At 45.2% G+C, this 22613-nt stretch overlaps 1 protein-coding gene across 1 annotated transcript; it reads right to left on the reverse strand.

The window, feature by feature from the left end:
* Positions 1-299: 299 nt before the first annotated feature.
* On the reverse strand, positions 300-21774 carry TGFBI (transforming growth factor beta induced; the record flags this gene model as incomplete). The annotated part of the gene is made up of 17 exons (XM_080353129.1): positions 300-349; positions 518-542; positions 918-997; positions 1226-1328; positions 2225-2349; positions 4459-4589; positions 5087-5223; positions 5388-5533; positions 5760-5897; positions 6047-6259; positions 6837-6978; positions 7663-7809; positions 8280-8444; positions 9561-9718; positions 10594-10658; positions 17391-17489; positions 21659-21774. The coding sequence occupies 17 exons, from the start codon at positions 21772-21774 to the stop codon at positions 300-302; spliced, it is 2040 nt and encodes a 679-aa protein (XP_080209255.1).
* Between the last annotated feature and the right edge of the window lie 839 nt (positions 21775-22613).

A 22613-nucleotide genomic window follows, 5' to 3' on the forward strand; every position in this document is an offset into this window, starting at 1 on the left:
ATACATATCAAGCCAAAAACTGGGTATGTTAAAATCTGCAAATTAGTGACTACTTTAAAAAACAAAACAAAACCTACCCTCAGTCTGGGAACTTTAATGTCAAAACCAAATAAAAATGATCTTCAAATATATATGTGTATGTATGGCTTTTCATTTTTCCTATCCATTTTATTGGAAACAAAAATAAATTTAAGGGTGATATTTGGTTTTTAAAAATGATTCTGTCCTTCTCTTCAGCTGTCAGCCAGAGCGGTTGGGATGGAGGTGCTGACTGTGGTTGCTCATGATGCTGCTCAGAATCAACCTGAGTTCTCCATCAACCTCGCGAGTAACCGGGAGTAGACGGGTGCTGCAAGGAGAAAAGCAAGCTGGGTGGGACAGACACACAGCATCTCCCTGTTCCCTCCCCTCCTGGTTATGCTACATCTTGCTTGGAGCAAGAAAACAGAATAAACTTCTCTTTAAGGGAGAGGGATGTGTGATGGAAATTAGAAACAAGGTAGAGAAGTTGTTTTACCTAGTCGAAGATTCCTCTGAGAAACCTGCATGGAAAGAAAATACAAGGTTTGCATAAATACAACAAATCTCCAACCGCTCTAAGAACGGTTTTCATGTAAATATATTTATCTCTAGTCTCCATAAACTATCGATAAATCACTCTTCATTATTGGAGGCTGACATATATATTACCACGTCAAGGTTCCATTCACAGGGTGCTGCAAACCATAGGCTTCACATTGCAAAATGTTTTACTTCTTATATAATTAAATCATGTAAGAAGAGAGGGTTGGTCATTCCATGAAACATACACATGCTCACTCTCTTTGGAAATCAAAATCTGCAGGTGATATTATCTTCCAGTCATTATTACCAAAATGTAAGTTCAGTAGTTCTAGTGTGGGAGATTTGTCTTTTACCTGGGATAATGCAGATGCCTGTTTGAAGATTTCTAACGCGGGATCTGCAGGCTCGTCACCTCTTTCTTGTGGCCTTGAAGCTAAGGATGGGACATAAATAGCACTGAAATACTCTGCAAAGCACACAGGCTGCTTCCTGCCAGTATTTTGGAGTATTTGGAGTATTTTCCATGTCAGTATGCATTGAAAATCCCATAACAGACTCAGCCCCCTCAATAAACTAAAGCAATTGCCGTGTGTCACCTCTCCCTCACAAAGCAGCTCTGCCTTAATGGTATGGTTCTAGATATTGCTAACCATGGACCTACCCTGAGGCTGCAAGACAGAGTTCACAGCATAAATCACACCATTCGTGGCCATGATATCACTTTCAGCAACAGGCTCCTTGTTGATATGTACTATGTTGTTCTTCTGTTCCGAAGAAGAAAAAACAACAACAAAAAAGAGTAAAAAATGAGAAACTTTTGTCATCAGTGGTTTCCAATTTTATTTAAAAAGCTCTCACTTTGCATTCATTCATTTACTGGATGGCTGTAGGCATTTTCACTCTTCTTGCCAATTAAGGAGAATATAAACAATTATAGCCTGAGCATGGACTTTCTCAGTGTTCTGGCTGGGAACACTGTCCCATGGCAGCAGAACACCTCCACCAGCTCCCCCATGGCTGAGGAGATGGCATCAGGAGAGGGCAGATCGGGACTGGACATGGGAAGAGTCTAGCACACAAGCTGGCCAACTCAATGCCCTTGGAAACACCGGCCTTTCCATTTTTGTCCTGCATTTTCTTCCTTATGCACAGAGTGGGTCTTGGGCTATTTACTTTCTGAATTTTTTTTTATACCCTCAATAAAAGATTCTACATTCTCTTAATGCAGTGCAGAATTTCTGAAATTAAATTATACGTCTAAATAAATCCTGCTGTTAAGGGAGACCATGCAGAGATCATTTTTGTTACACCAAAAGAGATGTGTTAGCTGAATAAGCTATTAGTTTAATTTATTTAAGCTTTTTCCCCCACAACTCGGGGTTAAAATTATAACAGCTCCTGGAAATTATTTACAACTGGTCTTCTGGGGAGAAAGCTGAAAAAAGCCCCACATTTCAAGACTTCCAGCCTGTTGGGTTGAACACATGGCAACAGTCCCTCTGTTCCAGCCCAGAAAACACTGTTCCATGGGTCTGTGCACCAGTTTGGAAGACGTTCCTACACCACCCAAATGAGCACAGACACACTTTGGTCCTCACCATGGACAGCTAAACACAGACACAGCCCTGCTGACCACAAAACCCCATCTGAGGTGGCTCACCATGCTGACTTCCAGTTTATCTCCCTGCATGGACTTCAGCCTCACCAGGGCACCCACTGCACCGCTCACCAGGATCTCATCAGCCACGTGGAACTTGAGGATGTTGGCAAGCTCCTTGGCATTACCTGGGGGAAGAAAACTTTTCAATCTGCAAAACAGCATCAGCGCTTGCTTCCTGTATTCCATGTGCTGGAATGATACTACATGGAAAATACCATAATTTCCTCAAAGTGCAATGAAACAATGGAAAGTTGAAACGACCAAGTAGAAGAACCTTGGCTGGAGCTGGTTAGGACATTGAAGCCATTCCTGTCTGGACAGATCAGGATCCCAGTGACTCCAGAAGGACACTCTCCCAGTGTCCCACTGTGGTATGTACCAAATCTGCCGTATACGCAAAATCCCTATTTCTTGGTTTTCCAGTCCCTTCATTCTCTCACTGTGCACACTGTGAACCTGCTTCTGCTTTCACCTCCCAAGGAAATCTAGGCAGGAAAAAAGCCCTGTGTGAAATAAGGAAGCAAATACATCACTCTGGTATTTGCAAATGTCAATACTTTTGCCAAAGCCAGTGTCAGTTTGCAACAATCTTCACAGATGGAACTGTAGGATTTCTGAGTAAGAAGGGGAAAAGTACAGGAGAAATGTCACTAATACCTTGCAGATTGGTGGCCCGATAGCCATCCCACTGAGTCTCTACTCATATAGTCATGCTTTGAAAAAGATCTTAGGAAGAAAAGATGCTTCCCCTTTGCAATCTGTTTTTCCAGAAGAGGCAGTGATGGGCACACATGGGCTTTCACTGGTAAAACCCCCAGACAGCTGATGGGGAACAGCTGGTGCAAGAGATGGTCTCTATCTATGAAACCAGAGCAACCCCTTCAGCAAGGGGGACTTTTTGTTTCACTACCCATTTCTGAATACACTGTGAGCTTTTTTTCCATTACAGTTTTCCTAGGGTGGCCACAGTTCACACTGCACGTCCTCACCAGCATGATTCACTTCTTCATCAGAAGCATAAGCTAAATATTTGTGTGAAAAAACAAGAACATCTGAAGTGTCTGCATCTGGGATACTTCATTCCTGCAGCCGTTTACAATAGCTACAAACCAGTTCTGAAATATTTATACATGAAGCACTAGTCTGGTTATGCAGTCTGATATCACCAGTTCCTCATCCCTGCACTTAAAAGGATAACCAGCTACCATGGGTAGATGCTTCTCAAATTATTATGTCAATGTTTGGTTGGGCTTTAATGATGAGAAGACGTTACACTCAAATACCTGACATTGTTTCCAACCACGGCCAATTTTTAACACAAACAAAATAAAAGATTGTGCTGCTTATCAAGAAGAGCGTTATGAAACATTCCCATGTTTTTTTCCACACCCAGCCTGCATGCCTGTGCTTTTCAGGATATTGGTCTTCATCTGTGCTAGACTCGAATATTTATTGTCTTCTCAGGATCAGACCAGACTTCCTGCTTTGTCCACATACACAGACGGAGCAACAGCTCCATCCTTTTACTACTTAAATTTAATGCAGTGTAAATTGGAGCTGAATGTGGGCCATGGTTTCTATTTGCAAAACTTACTTTAGACACTCTGGTCTTATGTGATTGACAGCCACATTTCCACTTCTTCCATCCCTGACTTGCAAGGCAGAGACCTCATTGGTTCCACTAGAAACACCTTAGAGTTATCTTGCTTACACCAGCCAGCACAGCCAAATTAAAGTCACAGTAAGTTTGCAGCACACACTTGAATCATTTTGGTTGGAAAAGACCTTTAAGATCAGAGTCCAACCATTAACCCAGCACTGCCAAGTCCACCTCTAAACCATGTCTCTAAGAACCTCATTTCCACATCTTTTAAACCCCTCCAGGGATGGTGACTCCACCACTGTCCTGGGCAGCCTGTTCCAGTGCTGGATAACCACTTCTGGGAAGACATTTTTCCTAATATCCAATCTAAACCTCCCCTGGAACAACTTGAGGGCATATCTGCTGTGCTTAAGTATAAACTCATGCCTACATGTTGTGTGAGAATTCAGTGCCACTGTGTGTCCTTGGCCTTCTGCTGGATACGGCTTATCCAAATCAGTTGTGCAGGAAGCCCATGCTTTCAACAGACAGGGTCAAAGAACAGGATATGGCATAGAAATTTAGCCATTTCTCCCATATCATGCCAATAGCACCCAGCAGCTGTTCCTCCAAATACTGTAAAAATGCTCACCCATGAGTTTGTTCAGTTCCCCTTGGGGCATGGCTCGGAAAGCTTCGTTTGTTGGAGCGAACACTGTGAAGGTGCCTGGCCGGTTCAGGTTCTCTGTCAGACCTGCAGATTGGATTGCAGCCACCAACGTACTGCAAAACAAAGAGAAAATGCTTCACTATAAACTACTTTTATTAGTTTTTGAGCAATTGCATCTTGTGTTCAAAAGAGTTACAATTACAAAGATGCTGCTGGGTTCCTGTAAATCAATTATTAACCAAAAAGTCGATTAGGTATGAAATGAGCCTGTGAGGTCCAGTCAGAACATCTGAGAAATGGCAAAGCAACCTGGAGATGCTGAATCCTTGGAGGCAGGGAGGCCTGGCCACAGTGGCTCTGATGGGCAGAGATGGCTTCGGAGACAGATTCTTACTATGTTAAGGGGGACCACACACTCTTGGCTCACAATTCATGGAAAGGTTATTTGAAGTCTCACTCCCTATAATTTAGGGATGAGACTATGGTTTTGGATGCTCTCTTGATGTTAAAAAAAAATACATATAGTCATGACTATGATGCATAACAAACAGAAACTGCTTTGGCAGCTCTTTTGCTCCTAAATAGCACTTAGGAAGAGCAGAAAGGTCACCTGAAGCGATGGTCTGCCTTGAGAACATCCATCACTGAGCCAGATGGTGGAGTCAACATTTTGTCCATGCTAAACAGTGTCCCAAACCTTCCTCTCTTGTCATGGGCAGCAATGCAGGCATTTTCAATGCAAAGGTTCTGAAAACAAAATTGAAGAAAAAAAAAGACTTTATTAGCCTATGCTTCAAAAGATTTTTATACTTTCCGCAATGCTCAGTTATAACTTTTACATGATAGCCATAGCATTGCAGAAAACAAACATCATTCAGCCATATACAGCACTGCACACTGCAGGGACTTACATTGCGGTACACAAAAACTCTCAGTTCTTTGTCACCCAGAGTCTGTAGTTTCTGTCCATGGTAAAGATATTTAGAGGAGAGCTGATCTCTAACAATGTGGTTCAGAAGCAAGTTTTTCATGTTGCTGTCAACAGTGGGGAGTCCATCTGCAGCAAAAAGTATGGAAAGAACCAGTGATTCACTTAAAACAACCACCAAGACACTAAAAAAGCCCAGATACAGAGTTTTACCCACACTAGTTTTTAATTTTAAAGCTAGATGCCACTGCCTATAGCTGAGGCATTTGAGAGAGGATTTACATGCTTGTGCACTGAAACTTGGCTGAAATGTGGCCCAGACTAATGCAAAAAAGGGATTTACTCCCCAGTTTACCTTTGAACACATCATTCACTGGGGCAAGGAGGGTCACTTTCTCGCTGCCAGTTAGATGAGAACTGAGACCAGCTTGTCTGAAAAGGTCTGTAGACTTGGAAACTTCAGATTCTTGTGCCAACTCAAACAGGGTCTTAGCTGAAAAGAAAAGCAATGCATAGTGACCTTGCGTTAAAGGCAATCCACCCATTGCTACAGAATATCTACACCCTCTAAATCCAGTATTTCCTTGGCAAAAAAGAAAAGTAGACAAAAGGCAACAGAAAGATGCAGAGAGGCATCAGTACCTGAGTCTGGGATCAGCAGCTCATTAACAAAATGTACAACGCCATTGGTAGCCAGGATGTCCTTGTTGGCAATGATGGGCTTCCCATTGAGGGTCAGCTCTTCTCCACTGCAGCCCACGTCCAAGGTGGTTCCTTCCAGAGTCTCCATTGTCAGGCCAGCGATGATGGCCTCAGCACACATGGCTGACTTCAGGATGTGATGGTTCAGCAGGTCTGTAGGAGAAGCAAGTGTCTTAGAGAGCTGGAACAATCAACTATAAAATTACTGCAGCTTTTAGGGATCCTGTTCAAGGGCAAGGGCCTCCTATAGAGCATAGTATGGGACTCCACTCCAAAAGATGCGCAGTCATTTTAAATTGTGATGGTTTTAATTCACCAGCCTGGGAAACTAAATGCTTAAAAAAAGTAATTTTTATACACCTTTGTCAACTTCAATAAGTTTTGTGTGGTTATTTGACTCATTTGTCAGGGGGAGTTACACTGATTAGATACTGGTTTTCTTGCATTTTGCTGGATTGATAGAAATCACCATCGCATACAGGAGTGCTAAAGGAAAACTCAGAAAAGAGACTACTTCAACTCCCTCCTCCACATTTGGATACCACTCCCTCTGCCATGCCAACACGTCCACCACATCTACATCCAAAGAAGTCTGGTCTGTCCAGTTTAACAAGCTGGAATCTGTCAAATGTGTTTACTGCAGCTGTTGTTTGAGTGTATCAAGGAGCCGTTCAGATGCCCTTCAAAATACTCTTCAGTCTCTCCATGGGCTCAGTAAACAAGCACTTACCCCTCAGGGCTTCTGGGTCCCCCAGGATCCTGTTCAGTGTTTCTCGTGGGATCTTCTCAAAGGCTTCGTTGGTTGGAGCCAAGAGTGTGTACTGGCCTTCGCTTTCCAGCAAGCTGTTGAGGTCAGAGGCAGCCACAGCAGCCTGCGGAGAAATAAGGAGAGAGGGTAAAACACAGTCAGCCAGAATACAAAGGTCAGCAACTTTGTCCAGGCACACACTAAGGGCCAGATTTATTAAGGCTTTTATAATTTCAGGGGACTTACAAAAAAAAACCTGAATAGCTTCTTTCAGCACTTTGGTCCCTTTAAAAATTTGACCTGGCCCCGTGGTTCTCTTGTGCTCCAGAAACTTGAGTACAAGAGCCCTTTTTTGGCAAGGTTGAGAGCTGGTTCAAATACCCTGATCTGCCTGGAAAGGGTCACAGTAGTTCTAGTGAATAACTCAGATCAGAACCTACAACCAGATAACTGCAAAACCCCTGTGCTTTTTAAGTTATTCCTTTACTTGGCAAATAAATTTGTGCTTATCAGTCTCGAACAGTTAATCAGGCTAAGACTCCCACTGAAGAGTGAGGAGACAGACTCAGTCCACATCTCTTTACTGACAACAATAGCAGAGTGACAATTATTTTCATAAAAACTCACTTGTACCGACACCAAAGACTTCTCTTCCTAAAGCAAAATAAGCCATATCGGTACAAGGATTTTATCAGCAGCTTTAGGGTCACAGCACCCAGGCACTAGCGAGCTCTTGATGACAACTCACTGGGAGTGGGATGACTGAACAACTTTAAGGATCCCCAGAGCACACATTGGCTGGACTCACCCGAAGCGTTTCCAGGCTCTCCTCAGTCTCAATGATCTGCTGAATGCTGTTTGTAGTGGTGGCGATCACTTTGTCGATGACATGAACCACTCCGTTGGTGGCATGGTGGTCAGCTTTCAGCAGCCTGGCACAGTTCACAGTCACAATCTGCAGAGGAAAAGAGCCATGGGACATTTTGTGAAGAAGGTAAAGCAGCCTCTGCTGTTTTTCAAATGCAGCAAGTGCTATAATATTGAATTAGCAGAGCAGAAATGTGGTTTCCCCAATGTGTGGTTTCCCACACAAAGAATGAGAATGCTCTTTCAGGCATGTTTGAAACATTTCATGTTTAAAGAGGTTTCAAAATAATCAGTGTTTTGTCTACCCTGAATCATCAAGACTAAGAAATTATGCAAGAACAAATCATTACATAGTGATGTGGGCAACTTCCCTCCAACAGCATCAATGAAACTATCTGCTTATAAATATTCTTTTCAAGCTCCTTCTAAATATGTATCCTAAATCCATAGTTGTCAACCTAAGCATTACAGGGTCCTGAAAGCCCAAAGACAATGTAGAAGATGCAACACAGCAGAAAAGCAAACCCACTCTGGGTAAGTTGAATACAAATGTCTTACCCCATTGGGATAGTGGTGAATCTGGATAGGCAGGTCCTGGTACATTGAGTTAAGTGTAGTCCCATGTTTCAGATCATCTGTGAGGACACGTTTATTCACCATGTGGTAGCGCAAGGCATTGAGCAGCTCAATGTTGACGTTACTGACTAAGGAATCCAGAGTTTCCTGAAAATCAGAAAAAAAGTAATTTTTCAGTGCCGAGTGCAATTAAGCCAGCTGTTAGAGAGAGCCAGGAGGTCTGGCTGCATCCAAGGTGTGTGTGTGTGTTATTAAGTGATCTATTCAGCCTTAATCCATCTGTGCAAATTAAGAGCTCTAACTTTTGTAAATCTTTATCTTTTGCTTTACGACAGCAGCTAGCAGCTCTAGAATGCCCCATCCTTGGCAGATGAAGGGATGATGGCAGCAAGCTGCAGTGTGGGATCACTGCATCAAAATGAGCAGTAAGGCAACAAAAGGCATCACTTAGGGTCAAGGACAAATATACCAGGAGACCTTCCCCAACAGCATCATCCCTGTAAGGAGCTCTGCTGGTGCAGGTTTGGGATAGAGGCTTGGTAGTGGGGAAAGCCAAAAAGATGTCCCCTCCCTGCCCCAGTAGTTGTTCCTGTATATATATTTTTTCGTATATATATATACATATATATATATATACACACGAACAAGTGATTTAAATGGCATGTAACTGGATAGGGGTTGTACAATCAGGACTCTCCCTTGTTCACAGAGATGCTCCACTAGGATGGGAGCACCAGCAGGACAGTGGTGACAATTTCAGGAGTGGAAATTCAGCAAGACACTGAGTGAGAAAATCAAAACTAATGTAAGGGAAATTTATATGTAACTGGGCATCGGAGCACACCGATGCACAAAGGCTGCACGTTTACAGAGGCTCCAGTTGGGACTGGCTACTTGTGCAAATTATTAAGAACAACTAGACTAGTAAGGGTCAACAAGAAAAAACAAAAGGGATGGGAAAAAAAAAAGTCACTTGCTGCAGGTCTTGATGCAGTTTGTAATGGTAGGAGGTAGGGAAACCTGATTGAGGTGATTTCTACATCCACCCACTGGAGAGTATCCACATCTCTCTAGTGTTTCAGAAACAAAGCTCTGGAGTTGATGGACCAGCACAGTGATTCTCATCATAGATATTCATAGACCTTCCCATGTCAGGACTGTGTCTGTTCTGCTAAATGGGGCTGGATCCAGACCTGTGCAGAGGTGGATCTCCACTAGGAAAAAGCCAGAGGAAGAGGAGAAAGAAGAGGAATTAAATCTTACAGCAGACAAGGATGCCCAGGCCTCGTTACTTGGGGCAAAAATTGTAAAACTTCCAGGTCCTTCGATTTCTGGTCGTAGGTTAGACCGGTCGGAATAGAGCTGTGTGGTGGCAGACCCAACGACTCCCAGGGTTTCATAGATGTTTGAAAGTGGCAGTGCTGAAAAAAGAGAAGGTTTGTTCCCAGCACAACATCACTCATCCTTCCCTGCACCAAGCTGAATTAAAGGAGAGCTACTGGCAAAAACGCTTGGGGAAATGAAGCACGTCAGGGAACTCAGATCTGTTCATTAATTAGATAATAAATAATCATAGTCTGACAGCTTCAGCCTCAATTACAGGAGTGCAATCCAGGATCTACTGCATCTCTGCAGGTTTAAATGGAGTTACTCTGGGTTTATATGGATGTGAAATGAGGCGAGCAAAGATATTAACTGCTTTTGCCGAACCCTTGTTTGTAGTCAGGCTTTTGGTGCTCGGGGCCGGCAGCTCACTGCTGCTCTCCCAGCCACACCAGCCCACGTGGTTAACTGAGCGGCATCAAACTTTTGTGTAAGGAAGCATTCAGAAAGCAAAAGCAGACTGTGTCTTTCTTCAATAAACCCAGTTAATTCCCTCTCAATCCCCACCAGTGACTGAATTGTATTTTCTCCTAAATGCAATTTCACTAACCTTGTGCTTGCCAAAATAAAAATGAGCAGAGATTGGCAGAACTGTGCGCTACTCTATCACTCCTTTGTATTTCCAACACAGCTATATTACTTGTTGGAATATGTAGCTCCCTATGGCCCTCCCATGCTTGATTAAGTTTAATTATATCCAAGGTTTTAAGTTGTCTGGAACATTTTGCATGCTTTGGAGCTGATCTGGCACTCAGCTGGTGCTCTGGTGAGTCCATTTTTGACTTGCTCATGGTGATATTGTGCATAAATTGCAAAAAAAATCAAATCCACTTTGAGTAATTCTCTAACATTTCACTTTACTAGGCAGCTGTATAATTTTAAGAAGTTTGAAAAATGTTAAAAGTATTTTTACCAGCTGGGCAGCCTTTTTCTCCAGGAACCTTTTCATATCCAGGACAGCACTCATAACTGATTACTCTGGAATAAGAGATGGATACGGCAGATTAACTGATGGCGTCTCACTGCTTTTCCTCTGTTGGCTATAGATCTGTGTCCATCTGTATTTTGTGATGTATCTAAGCAGATTCTTCATTAGAAATATAGACTTGAACAAAACTCAAACCACAATTTTTATCTCCTTCAAGGCTTCATGTTGCAAATATCTTCACCAAACAAAAGCAGACAATTTCTTTTCAAAACCACACTTTCCAGGAGACTTTGTACGAATAGTGGATGGAAACCAATGTCATGGTCCCAACAGATAACCTACGCAAGACACTGTAAGTGCTGGTTCATTTGGGCACATTCCCCATGGCATTTAGGGACCTCCCCAGCTGACCGCTGCTGTCGCATCTGATCACTGTAAAGGCAACACACTGCAACTCCTCTGCAGCTGCTTTACCGAACCAGCCAAGCGTTTCCTCTTCATTTCACCCCATTCTTGTCCACCAGCAGAAATTCTTTGCTTACTTATGGCAAAATCCACAAGACAAACCTGGAGGGGAAGGAGCATCCCTGGTCTTGGATGCGCGGGCATAAGGGCTTGGGATAAACCCTGCAAGGACAAACTTCACCGGTGGTAGCATGTGCACCCATGGGCACCCTGGGTACCACAGCACAAACACCTTTGCTAACCCTGGGTACGTCCATTCGAGCACCCTCAGTGGAGCATTTTCTTCTGGCTAGGAGCAAGCTGCTGCTCCAATCAAGCACTGTCCCTCAGTAAAACCAAAGGGGCCAGAGACCAGGTCCTGGGGACTCGGGTCCATCCTGCAGATTTTCAGACCCTAAATAAGCAAGAAAGAATGCCTGAATGCTGTGTCCATCATCTGCAGCTCAGTGGGAAACAAAAGTCATCTGATTCTCAAAGCCAGTCATTTGAGTTAACATGTTCTGATATTTACAGGGAAAAGAAAAAAAATGATCAATCCAGAAGGTGCTCGTTTATTTTTCACAAGGGGTTCTTTCACCTATTGCTCTTACACTTGGTGTGACAGGAGCAAAGCTGTCTGATTGATGGGCTAAGACAGCGAGGGAATAGATGTTCCTCCCAAAGACGAGAGTTTCCTCTGAGCTCCCGGATGGATTCAAGACAATTAGGATGCTGTATCACTGAGCCTCAGCACGCTCACTCAGAGAGAAAGGAAAATCCTCAAGCTTCAGATATTTGTCATAATTTTAACATTGTTAACAAACAGTGGAAATGCCTGGGGTTTAAGAGGGAATTCTTCAAGGTAATTAAGAGCTAGTAAGTGAAACAAATACCTGCTTTTCTGTGACAGAAGCAAATAAATTCTGTGTCATGGTTTCCTAAGAGAATTACAAAGCAAACCCAGACTGATTGTCTAGACATTATATATTCCATGTGGGAAAGAGTTTGCCTAAAGCAATCCCTTCCTTTAACTACTGGAGATCTTAACACCCTGCTGCTCCACTTTCCCCAGCCCCTCCGTCTCCGTCTCATGTTCATTAGAAACACACACTTTCTCCCCCCACCACTTCCCTCCCCTACCTCCAATTTTTCTTTTTTTCCCCATAGAAACTAAATCCAGTCTAGACAGTTCCCTTGATTCAGACCTGTAATCAAAGACGAAGAGCTGATTAAAGAGAAATCATTCCAAAGTTCAGCATAAATAATTCCTGGCGTAGGCTTTAAAAGGCTTATTTATAGATCGATTGGAGATTAACGAGCTGTGAAGAAGGGGCAGGACGCCGATGCACGCAGCCTGCAGCACGGGGCTTAGGGCTGCCCCAACAGCCGGGAGGGGAGGGCACCGAGAAGGGATGGAGGGACCACACCATCTGCTTTTCAGCAAGTTTGTGGGTATCTCCACCACCACCCCACAAGGGAAGCAAATGGCAAGAAGCACCAAGGCCAGTAATGAGGCCAGCTCCACCTGTGCAGGGGCTCCTTCAAGCCCCCTGTCTCACTCACCCACTGAAGGTGGCCTACCAGCATCATCTGCTACGCATCTTGCACACCAGCATTTTGAGTTGAGTACCAGAAAACTCCAAAGGGCCAGGTGAACATAGAGGTGCTCAGCCCAGTGTTCACACCTACTACAGCCAGAGATGGGGACTGTAAAAACCACCTTCAGTCATTTGCCCTTCTGTGGCTGGTGGGCTTGATGGAAGCACAAGACCACCCAGACCACCTAAAGGCACATGGGCACTGTTGAAGGGGTCACTCCAGGCTGGGCACAGGCCATCATAGAATTGTTTAGGTTGGAAAAGACCTTTAAGATCATCAAGCCCAATCATCAACATGACACTGCCAAGTTTACCTCTAAACCATGTGCCTATGAAACTCATCTCTGCATCTGCTCAACCCCTCCAGAGATGGTAACTCCACCACAGCCCTGGGCAGCCTGTTCCAATCCCCAACAACCCTTTCTGGGAAGATGGTCCTGCAGACACCTCCAGGTCTTAGGGAGGACCAGTACAGCCATGGCTGACGGCTGCCCTGCCTTGCTTCCAGGACTTTGCATCTTGATGCTACAGTACACATCCATATGGGATGAAGGCTGCTCCTTTGACATGTCCTCCTCCAGCTGGGTCAGAGCCACAGTCTGCTGTAAGGAGTATTTCTTTTACATGGCCAGGGGCAAACAGCTCATGGGAGAAAACACTGAACACTTTGCAACCACTGTGCCGTGTGGCAGGTTCTGCACAAAAGCTTTTGGAATTGCCATGTCCAGCCCCATTCCTGGTGTCTGCTCTGCAGCTCCAGACCGCTACACCAGGAGACAGCGGGTGCCAGCGATGTGGGTTCAATTAGCAATGCCCTCCTACAAAGAGTATTTGTCATCCACTCCGCAGCTCCTCTGACCACAATTTCCTGACCTCCTCAGTGAGGAATTCTGAGCCAAATCTATAGCTTTTCAGCCTCTGGTTTTGAAACACTGTATTTCTTAAATGTCTATCTGTGTCTGACTCCGGAAGCAAGCTCCCTGGCTTTTATTAGGCATTGTTTCACCGCTGTTGCATTCTCAGGATCTGAAATTAAATTTTAAGTGCATTTTTCAAGGTAATAAAAATAAGCTTAGGCATATATTAGTGAATAAAGATCCATTTGTAATAATTTCCTGTAATAAAACCCATATGTTTTGTTTTTGTAAAGTAAGTGCCAGAGAGTCGGTTTTTTTTCTCCTGAACTGAGGGAAGTACATCAGACAAGAAAAGGAAAGTTAATTTAAAAGTTAAAAAAAAGGAATGTATTAAGGGACAACTTACTACTAGTAGTTATTCCTCAAAAAATATTCAAAAACCATGTTTATGTAAGTTGTCTTTTCATTCTCATTACAAAAAAGTGCATGGGGACATATTCAATCGCAACTCCAGTTCTGGAAGAATGAGTTCAGTGCATACAGAAGGTAGAAAAAAATACAAAAAACACAGGCCCAACTATGAGAATATACTCTAAATAAACTATTTCTTTGGCTTTGGAATAACCAGCAGTGGAAAATTACCTAATTACCAAAACAACCTTGTTTCAGTGCTCATTAAAATCAAAGCACTGTCAGACTTCTTGCCAACTGTCTTATCTCACTTCATCAGCAAGTAATGCAATGATAAAAAATGTACATAAATCCTCTAATTTCTTCCTAACTATGTGAGCCAATACTTAAGCAAAGACAAGAAAAACAAAGAAAAAAAGTAGATAGGGAGGTAGGAGTCCTCTGCTGATGAACGAGTTGAAGTTTCCATCATGCTACAGCAGCAACTGAAAAGGATGCACCCAGAGAAAAGATTAAAGACCAGGCACATTCACTTTTTTCGAGCTGGTTTCCTTGCTGCTCCAGTCACTCTGTGTCTCCTGATGCAAGATGTGACCATCCAATAAGGAGTGAGGTTGTGCTACAGGCTTGCAGCAGCTTTTCTGCCTTCCTCACCCAGGGTTGAGTTTCTCTGCTCTGAGTCAGCCCTGCAGCAGCTCAGCTTTGCACCTCTGCAGTACCTGGTCTCTCACTGACCTCCCTCTCTACTACCTCTTTGAAACAGTGCTCAGAGCAGGAAAAGAAAAGAAATCAAAGCAGTTTAACTATCTTCCTAGACCCAGGCATTTGCACCCAACTTGTTGCACCACTGACCCTTTCAGAAGGACAATGGATTCTCTACAGGGGATAACAACCGGTCAAACGTGAAGTAGATGAGATGAGTCAAGTGTCTACAATCCCAGGACTATTCTTCTCATGAGAAAAACCTTTTAGGAAGAAGAGAGAAATGACCATGCTCATCTAGCTTCACAGCCCCCCCTGGGCTGATGGAGTAGATCCCCCTCCAATGGGAGGACCAAGCACATAGCTTCAGGAGAGGACTTCTGACTACAGATCCCAAGCAAAAGTTGGATCCACCCACTTATGCTGATGAACATGCCAAATCCTGACTCCTTCTGGGATTTAAAGGCTGCTGGTATTCGCGAAACCTCTCACGGATCAGCTCAGTCCCATATAACAGGTCAGTTTTGAGGGTTTGTGCTGAACACCCACTGTTAACTGTGCCCACACACTCTCTTGGGTGCTGATGCACTGAGTCTGGCACAGCATCAGACCCTGACACGGTTTTAAGAATCTGACTGCTGTAGTGTAACACGTGTCCTTTACAGCCCAAATGACTCCTGATTGCTTCCATACGCCAGGAATACCACGTCCAGTGGGAGCCATCACCAGCAAAAGTTTGTAATCATAGCTGTCCCAGGGTCCTCTGGAAAATGCGAGTCAAGGCATGTTCTGTTGTTCTGCACAAGCTCTGCTAAAGGACAAAGTAGGGCCCGGGCTCAAAAATGACTAGGAAAAGAGAAGATGACAATAAGACCCATTGTTGAGATGATGCAAAGTGAAGAACAGTGAGCAAATTCCGCATATAATGGGAATATTATCTCACAGGTTAACAGGCAGGTTAACACTGTGTAAGCTTTTCTTTCAGCAATGCGTCATTGGTTTAGACCCTTGGGTAAAAGCAGAGAAAGTGAGGTTAGAAGAAACCGACCCCTTCTGCTCAAATGAAATCATAAAATACTGCCAGATGCCAGTTGTTCCACTTCTTTCTGGAGATAAGTGGGTGAGTTTGTTTCTGCCAAATACAGCTGCACACTTGGGTTACATGAGGTTAGTTTCCCTTTTGCTTCAGAGCTGAAGAAATCTGTGGCTGGATGGCTTTGCCTTTCAGTGACTATAAAAGAAAGCAATCCCACATCCACAGCTGAGTCATGTTTTCTTTGGAGACCTACTAAGCTACTCTGTTATCAGAAGAGGCAATGACAATACCATATTGCCATGCCATAATCTTGTCCATTTTACATCAAAAAAGCCACCACTTGGCCAAGATGAGAGCCTGAACTCTAATCACCCAAATTAAGTCTTTCCAGATTTGGTGGTTTTGTAGAATTAAGGAGGAGGGGGGTATTGCTTGTTTGGTTTTACTTTTTTTTTTTTTTTTTTTGGTTCTGTAAGGACAACTGGACATAAGGGAAACCACTATACATGCTCTCTATATGGTATATCCTGCAATATATCCTCCTGAAGTACAGAATTTTCCTCTTTTAGACAAATTCATGGGTAGTACAATGAAAGGCCAAAAGCCATTCACAGTGACACCTCCTATTTTGCATCCTTTCTCACAATACCAACACCAGACACATGAAACGAATCCCCATGATCAGCCAGCACAGCTAAACCAATGCAAGCAACCAAAATAAAACCAATACAGATTACCAGACTTCAAGATCTCAAAGTCTGCTGTTGACTACAGACACAGAAGTTATTTATTCTGCAGTAAAGAACAGCATGTTCCTATGGATCTAATCACAATTCACATCAGACCGTATCAGAAACACATGAGAGGACTTTGTGCTGTTTGTTCTTCTTGACCTTGCAGATCCAGGACCAGACCTGGCCCACAGCCCTGTTCCCCACAGCCAGCACCTTTGCACTGACATTGGGTAACGTGGTAGTATGTGCTAAAGTCTGGGCCAGCAAATGTGTCTGAAAGCCCAGTTTGGCCTACACCAAGTAAAAAGATTCCCCACTCCTGATCTACAGCCTGGCAGATAGTCAAGCACGCATATCCTTAATTATCTGCTGACTACATCTTTCAGAAGAATGTCCCGAGGCTGCTCACACAGATACTTTATGCAACAGCTACTTGAATATTATTGTTTGCAATTTTAAACGGGGAACTGGCCTGCAAGTCTAATTAACTTTCCTGGTGGAGTCATCAGAGAGTGTTGGCTAAGACTGACACCTCTTTCGCCTTATTTCTGTTTTTCCTTCCAAAGCAAACATGTGTAGATGAATTTTATGTCCTCTCTAATATCCGTCAGTTCTGGATTGCCTTTTTTTTTTCTTTAGCTATGCATGTAGAGAGACACGGCTAAGTACTAGAAAACATCTGGTACACACTTCATTACGGCATTGAGAGCTCTATAAGTATAATAAAAATGCAATTAGAATAAACCATCAGGGTTTGTATTTACACAGTACTTTCCATTCTTAACATCTAAGTGTTTTAGGATCATGTTTGCAAATTGAGAAAAAGGCAAATATTTCTTAGGGAGTAAAAGGCTAGACCAATTCTTAACACACATAGATGTTAAGCCCACACCATGGGCTCTGACATCCCACGTCTGTCACACCATCTGCTTGTCCTACCCAGCACCCACCTCCACAACAGGGTCTTTGGGGAGACCCTGACCAGTGCTCAGGTACTTACGTGGACTTCCCGCAGATCTTCCTCTGGTACCACTGCTTGCAGTTGGTGAAGTATTTTCTGTTCGTGCCGATCAGCTTCTGCACTGCGCACACATTGGGGCTACAGGTAATGAGAAAGCAGAAGAGGGTCCTGTAAGCCTCCCCCCTGTTGGTGCTGAACCCCAATGCAGAGTCAGACCTGACCTGACAGCACCCGAAAAGCCCTGCTGGTATTGCAAGGGAGGAAACTTCGAGAGCTGTAAGTCAATTTGCTCAATTTGAGCGTATAATAACTACCATGAAGTGGAAGAAGCAGTGAAAGAGATCTCTCTTCACTCTGTCAGGGTATCTTTTCTTCATTGACTTTTTCCCATGTTGAACCTCTCACCAAAATATAAAGAAATTAAGTTAAAAGTAATACTTTGGTCAGTATTTCCATGGTGAACAGCTACTTCCAGTTTGGGATCCCAGCTAAAACCTGATAAAGTTATGCAACACTTCAAATCCTTCAAAACAATCCACATTATTTTGTCATTTAAGACCTAAAAGCAAACAGGTATTTATCAGCCTATAGACTGACTTGCACCAAAACCAGAACATGTGCTTTTGCTGTATGGCAGACTCAGCTGAATCTGGACATGGATGCTGAGCAGCTGATGGAGAAAATGAGCAGTGGCACTGCCCACTCCAGTTTCAACAGCACAGATTGAGGGTGGTTGTATCACCCCCAAAGGTACCAAAAGCTTCATCTCAACCAGAAAAGCAGATGGTTGGTGTTACACGTGTGACTAACCCCACTGAAAGCTGACTGTAGCCCTTCAGCTTTCTAAGAAGCGGTATCACTGTGAGCAAAGACATGGTCACACAAGAGCTGGGAGTTTCCTCGCTGCTGGTTTGGCCAGCACAGCATTTCCCTGCTCAGCCTGGCTCACCAGCTCTGTGGTTTGTGGCCAGCAGCCTTGGCCAGGGATGTGGACAATGCACGGTCAATGCATGAGATCTGATTTATGGATCTGGGTTGTGAGGCCACCGACTTGTCTCTGGGCTTGAGCCAGAGCTGTAGTAAACGCCCAAGCAAGCTGAGCATGCTCAGCTCAACTGAGACTGGATTCCCAACACCAACACCATGTCCTAGTTGCAGCAGCAGCACCAAAAGTATGTACGGTATTAGCTGCCAAGCAGATGGAGGGAACACAAATAATTAATCAAAATACATAAATAATTACTTCAGCCCATCAGAAGTGCTCTGCACTGTCCAAGGCAGAGTTTTCATTTGCACAAATTAAACTCCTGATGGAATCTGTAGATGCTGTTGTAAAGGTCTTGCTGATCTGTTTAGGAAAACAGACAGCAGCCTGTTTCACACTGGGTTGACTGAGACACTGCTTTCTTGCCTACCAAAATTAATAAAAGAGGAGTTTGCAGCCCAACCACCAAGTCTTCCTGAGGCCACACTTGCTTTTCACCGGCACCCCAAATTCATCTCTCCAAAACAGATCAGTCTGACCATCATTAGGGTCAATTAACATGAATTAACATGAGGGTCTTCTATATGTTGCCTAACTCCAGCACCAGTCTTGGCTGGAGCTTGGCTTGTCTTCAATGAGTCTTTGTTGACATGGCTGACGCAGGGTCCTGCAGAGGCAGGATCTGACCCTGAACGGTCCTGACATCTTCGTCCTGCCCTGAGGGGAAGGTGAGAGCCCGTGGGACCTGGGGGACTTAGGCTCACCTTTTCTCTTGTTACTGCCATATCCAGTAACGATAGTTTGATTCTGCATGAAAGCATTTAATTCCCTTTCTATATTTAAGGCGAGGGACAAAGAGAAATAATCTACTGCAAAAAAGTCAGAAATCACAAAGCCAGACTTTCAGCTGGTGCAAGCTGGCCCAGGCTCAGTAATTTCCACACCAAATCATCGCTTAGAGAGACGTCTGTGCTCTCTGACTCAGCCCACCTCGGCTACCCTGGCCCCGCCAGGCCGAAATATGGTTCCAATTACATCGAAATTCCAAACCTTGCCTCAATTTCAGTGTCTGGCTAACGGCAGTGGACAATCCCTCTAATATTTGTCTTGACAAGCCTGGCTACTGAAGGACTTGTTTGATCATTTTCCCCGGATCCCTGGGAGCAGCCTGCCAAGAAAACCCTTGTGCCTTCAGGACAGCATTGAACCCAACACTGCCTTCCTCCCTCCTCCCTGCCCGGGACTGCGGCTCCGCAGGGCTGCTGCTCCCTCCCTGATTTATCAGAGAAAACTTCTTCCCAGTTATTCTTCAGTGTGGAAAAATCCCCCCCTAGGGCCATGTTATCAATGATTCCCACAGACAGGCTGTAGTAGCGGCTCCCTGCCGTGCGTGTTCTGGTCCTCTGCCCAGTCTGGCTTAAAATGAATTTGTCAACACTCTCCCCTCTCCTTGTTGGAGTTCATCACCTCTGCCATGCCGTTCCCAGCCAGCCGTGCTGACTCGAGGATAAAACTGCCTATTGTTCCCCTTCAGCTGAAGCCTTCCACTTGGCAGGCAGCAGCTGGGAGCTGCTGGTGCAGGGTTTGCCCTTCAGAAAGAGGCAGAGAAGAGCAGGACCTACCATATGGTCCCAGCTACCTGCAGTGACTGCACCCGTGAAGCTCCCCAACACCGTGCAGTGCCCACAAAGCCAGGTGGGTTTTGAGGAGAGAGCTCCTAGGTTGTCATCTTCAAATGTTAGTGTTCCTTCTATACTCCTCAGCTCCCCTCCCAGACTTGAGCTGATTCACTTTAAAAAAAGTTAATTAAGACATACAAGTTTTGCTGCAGGGCCAAGCTCTGCCACCCAACTTGCTCCCGGCTCAATAGGAGCATTGATGATGTGTGGGGATGCTCACAGCAGAAAGAGTGGCAGCCCTGGTTGCACATCCCTCCTAAGCTCCCTTCCTGCAAGCAAAACAACACACCTTACATCCATGGGGCTGTTTTTGTGTTGCTGTATCCGTTTGGCATATCATTAATCAATGTTCAAAATTCAGTTGATGTTTAAAAATTGGCTTGGTATAAATTGCTCTCTCCATCAGAAAGGGACCAGTGAGCAAAGTGCTGTGGCTGGATTTATCTAAGCATAACTTCACTTTGTCTGGAAACCCTGGTGTGCTAATTCCTTGTGTCTCCCTAACACCTCAGGCACCAGCATGGACCACAGTCACATTGCCCTGCACCTCTATTGATTATACAGGGAGTAACAGGCTTCTCTCTGCAGAGTGCACTGAGTTATGCCAGGACTGCACTGTAACTTACCGAGTCTGAGCAAACATCTGCCTCAAGGCTATCAGCAGAACTGGATATTTACTTAGTTTCAGATCATGTAGAGATAAAGAACCAGGCTCACTGTATTTGTATGCATATCACTGTAATTCTTCAATTATTGAGATTTTACAAATAGACACCAGCTCAGAATTTGTCTGTTGGATTCTGTACCTGATCAGATACAGAAAGAGCATACCCTGTTTCTTAAATACTGACCTGGATCCCTGCCAGCTAATGTATAATATGGTAATATTTAAGTCTCGGAGTTTTTAAAAGGCGTTTCATGACCCTGTTTTCAGCAATCCATTTAAGTAGAAGCTACAGTTCCATTAATGACAAAAACCAGCTGAAACATTTGTCATCCTTTCACCCATCCTAATTTCCACTACATTTTAAAAACTGTTTCTCAAGAAAACTTTCAAGACTTACTGGGGGATCCAGCCAAAGAGTAGATTGATGCTTACTCCACAGAGATACTCCTCTACCATTGAATGAATTTTCTTTCTTTTTCTATAAATTTACGAAAAGGAGAATTCCTTCCCCAAAATGTTTAACCATTCAAAATCTGGGATTTATTTTTTTCCCCTTTTTCCTTAGTGGGGATAGAGTGATAAAGAATCACTGCGTAGTCTAAAATGACATCTGCAATATTAAGCATCCTAAAAGAAAGGAATAAAGTCATCCAAAGAAGAAAGAAAAAATTGTTATCCGAGGATGAAAGTCCTTAACCCCGGAAGAAAGAAACAGTCATTATCCCAGGAAGAAAGCAAGCGCCGGAGTTTTCCCCGAGTGTTGGGCCGAGCTGCTGGTAGCCGGCCCCGGGCTCGCCGGCGCCTCCGCACCCGCGCAAAGAACCGGACGGTGCCCGGTGATGGGCGAGAGGGCAACCGAGCTGCCAGCCGCTGCAGGGCCGCCGCTTCCCACCGAGATTTGTGCAAATATAAGGGAAAAAAAGTTTTTTCCCCGGGGAGGTGCGCACACGGAGATCCGCCCTCCCGCCGCGCTTACCCGTGCTGCCGGCCGCGGAGCCGGCTGTGCTGCAGGACCTGCTGGTACGGGGACTTGGCGGCGGCGGCGAAGCCCAACGCCAGCGCCAGCAGCAGCGGTAGCGGCGGCTGCGCCATGGCCGGGAGGCGGCGGGACGGGCCGGGACGGGCCGGCGGCGGCCGCACGCCCCGTTAAATGCGGCGGCGGCAGCGCGGGGGCGGGGAGCGGTGGCGCGGCCCCGCGGGGGGAGCGGAGCCGCCGCCCGGCCCGGCCCGGCCGGAGGGGCAGGGAGGGGAGAAGGGGCCGCCCCCCTGGAAGGGCATCCATCCCTCCGTCCGTCCGCCCACCCACCCGTCTATCCATCCATCCATCCATCCATCCATCCATCCATCCATCCGTCCCTTGGTCCACCCGTCCATCCATCCATCCGTCCCTTGGTCCACCAGTCCATCCATCCATCCGTAACTTGATCCATCCGTGCCCCACAGCCCCACAGCTGCGGGAGCAGAAAGCGGCCAGGAGCGTCCTCCACCCTCCCTTCCAGTTCAGCATTTCGTCCACAATCGCTTTTTCTTCTGCACTTTTTCCCCTCCATCCCCTCCCCAGGCAGGACTCAGAGCAGGGTGGCTGGGCTCACTCCGGGGGTCCCATCGATCTCAACCCCTCTGCAATCATCACGCCCCAGCGAGTTTTGCTGGCTGCCATCCAGCCAGCCCAGTCCTGCTCCACTGCCTGTTTGAATGTCACCCCGTGCTTGCTGCCGTGCTCAGCACCCTCTCAGTGCGTGCTGGTGTCACCCCGGCTCCCCGGGGGCCTCCTGTGTCAGGAGTCACACATAGTGAGAGGTTTCTGGTTTTTTTTAGACCAACACAGAGCAATAAGGCTGCCACCAGTGTGTCCCCTTGCCAGGTTGCTGGTGTTGTGTACAGCTCTGGGGTGAAGCCCAGGGGTGAGTTTCGTAGTGAGCCACATGCCA

The sequence above is a fragment of the Nesoenas mayeri genome, assembly GCF_963082525.1.
Source record: "Nesoenas mayeri genome assembly, chromosome: 14".
In the NCBI taxonomy this organism is placed as follows: Eukaryota; Metazoa; Chordata; class Aves; order Columbiformes; family Columbidae; genus Nesoenas; species Nesoenas mayeri.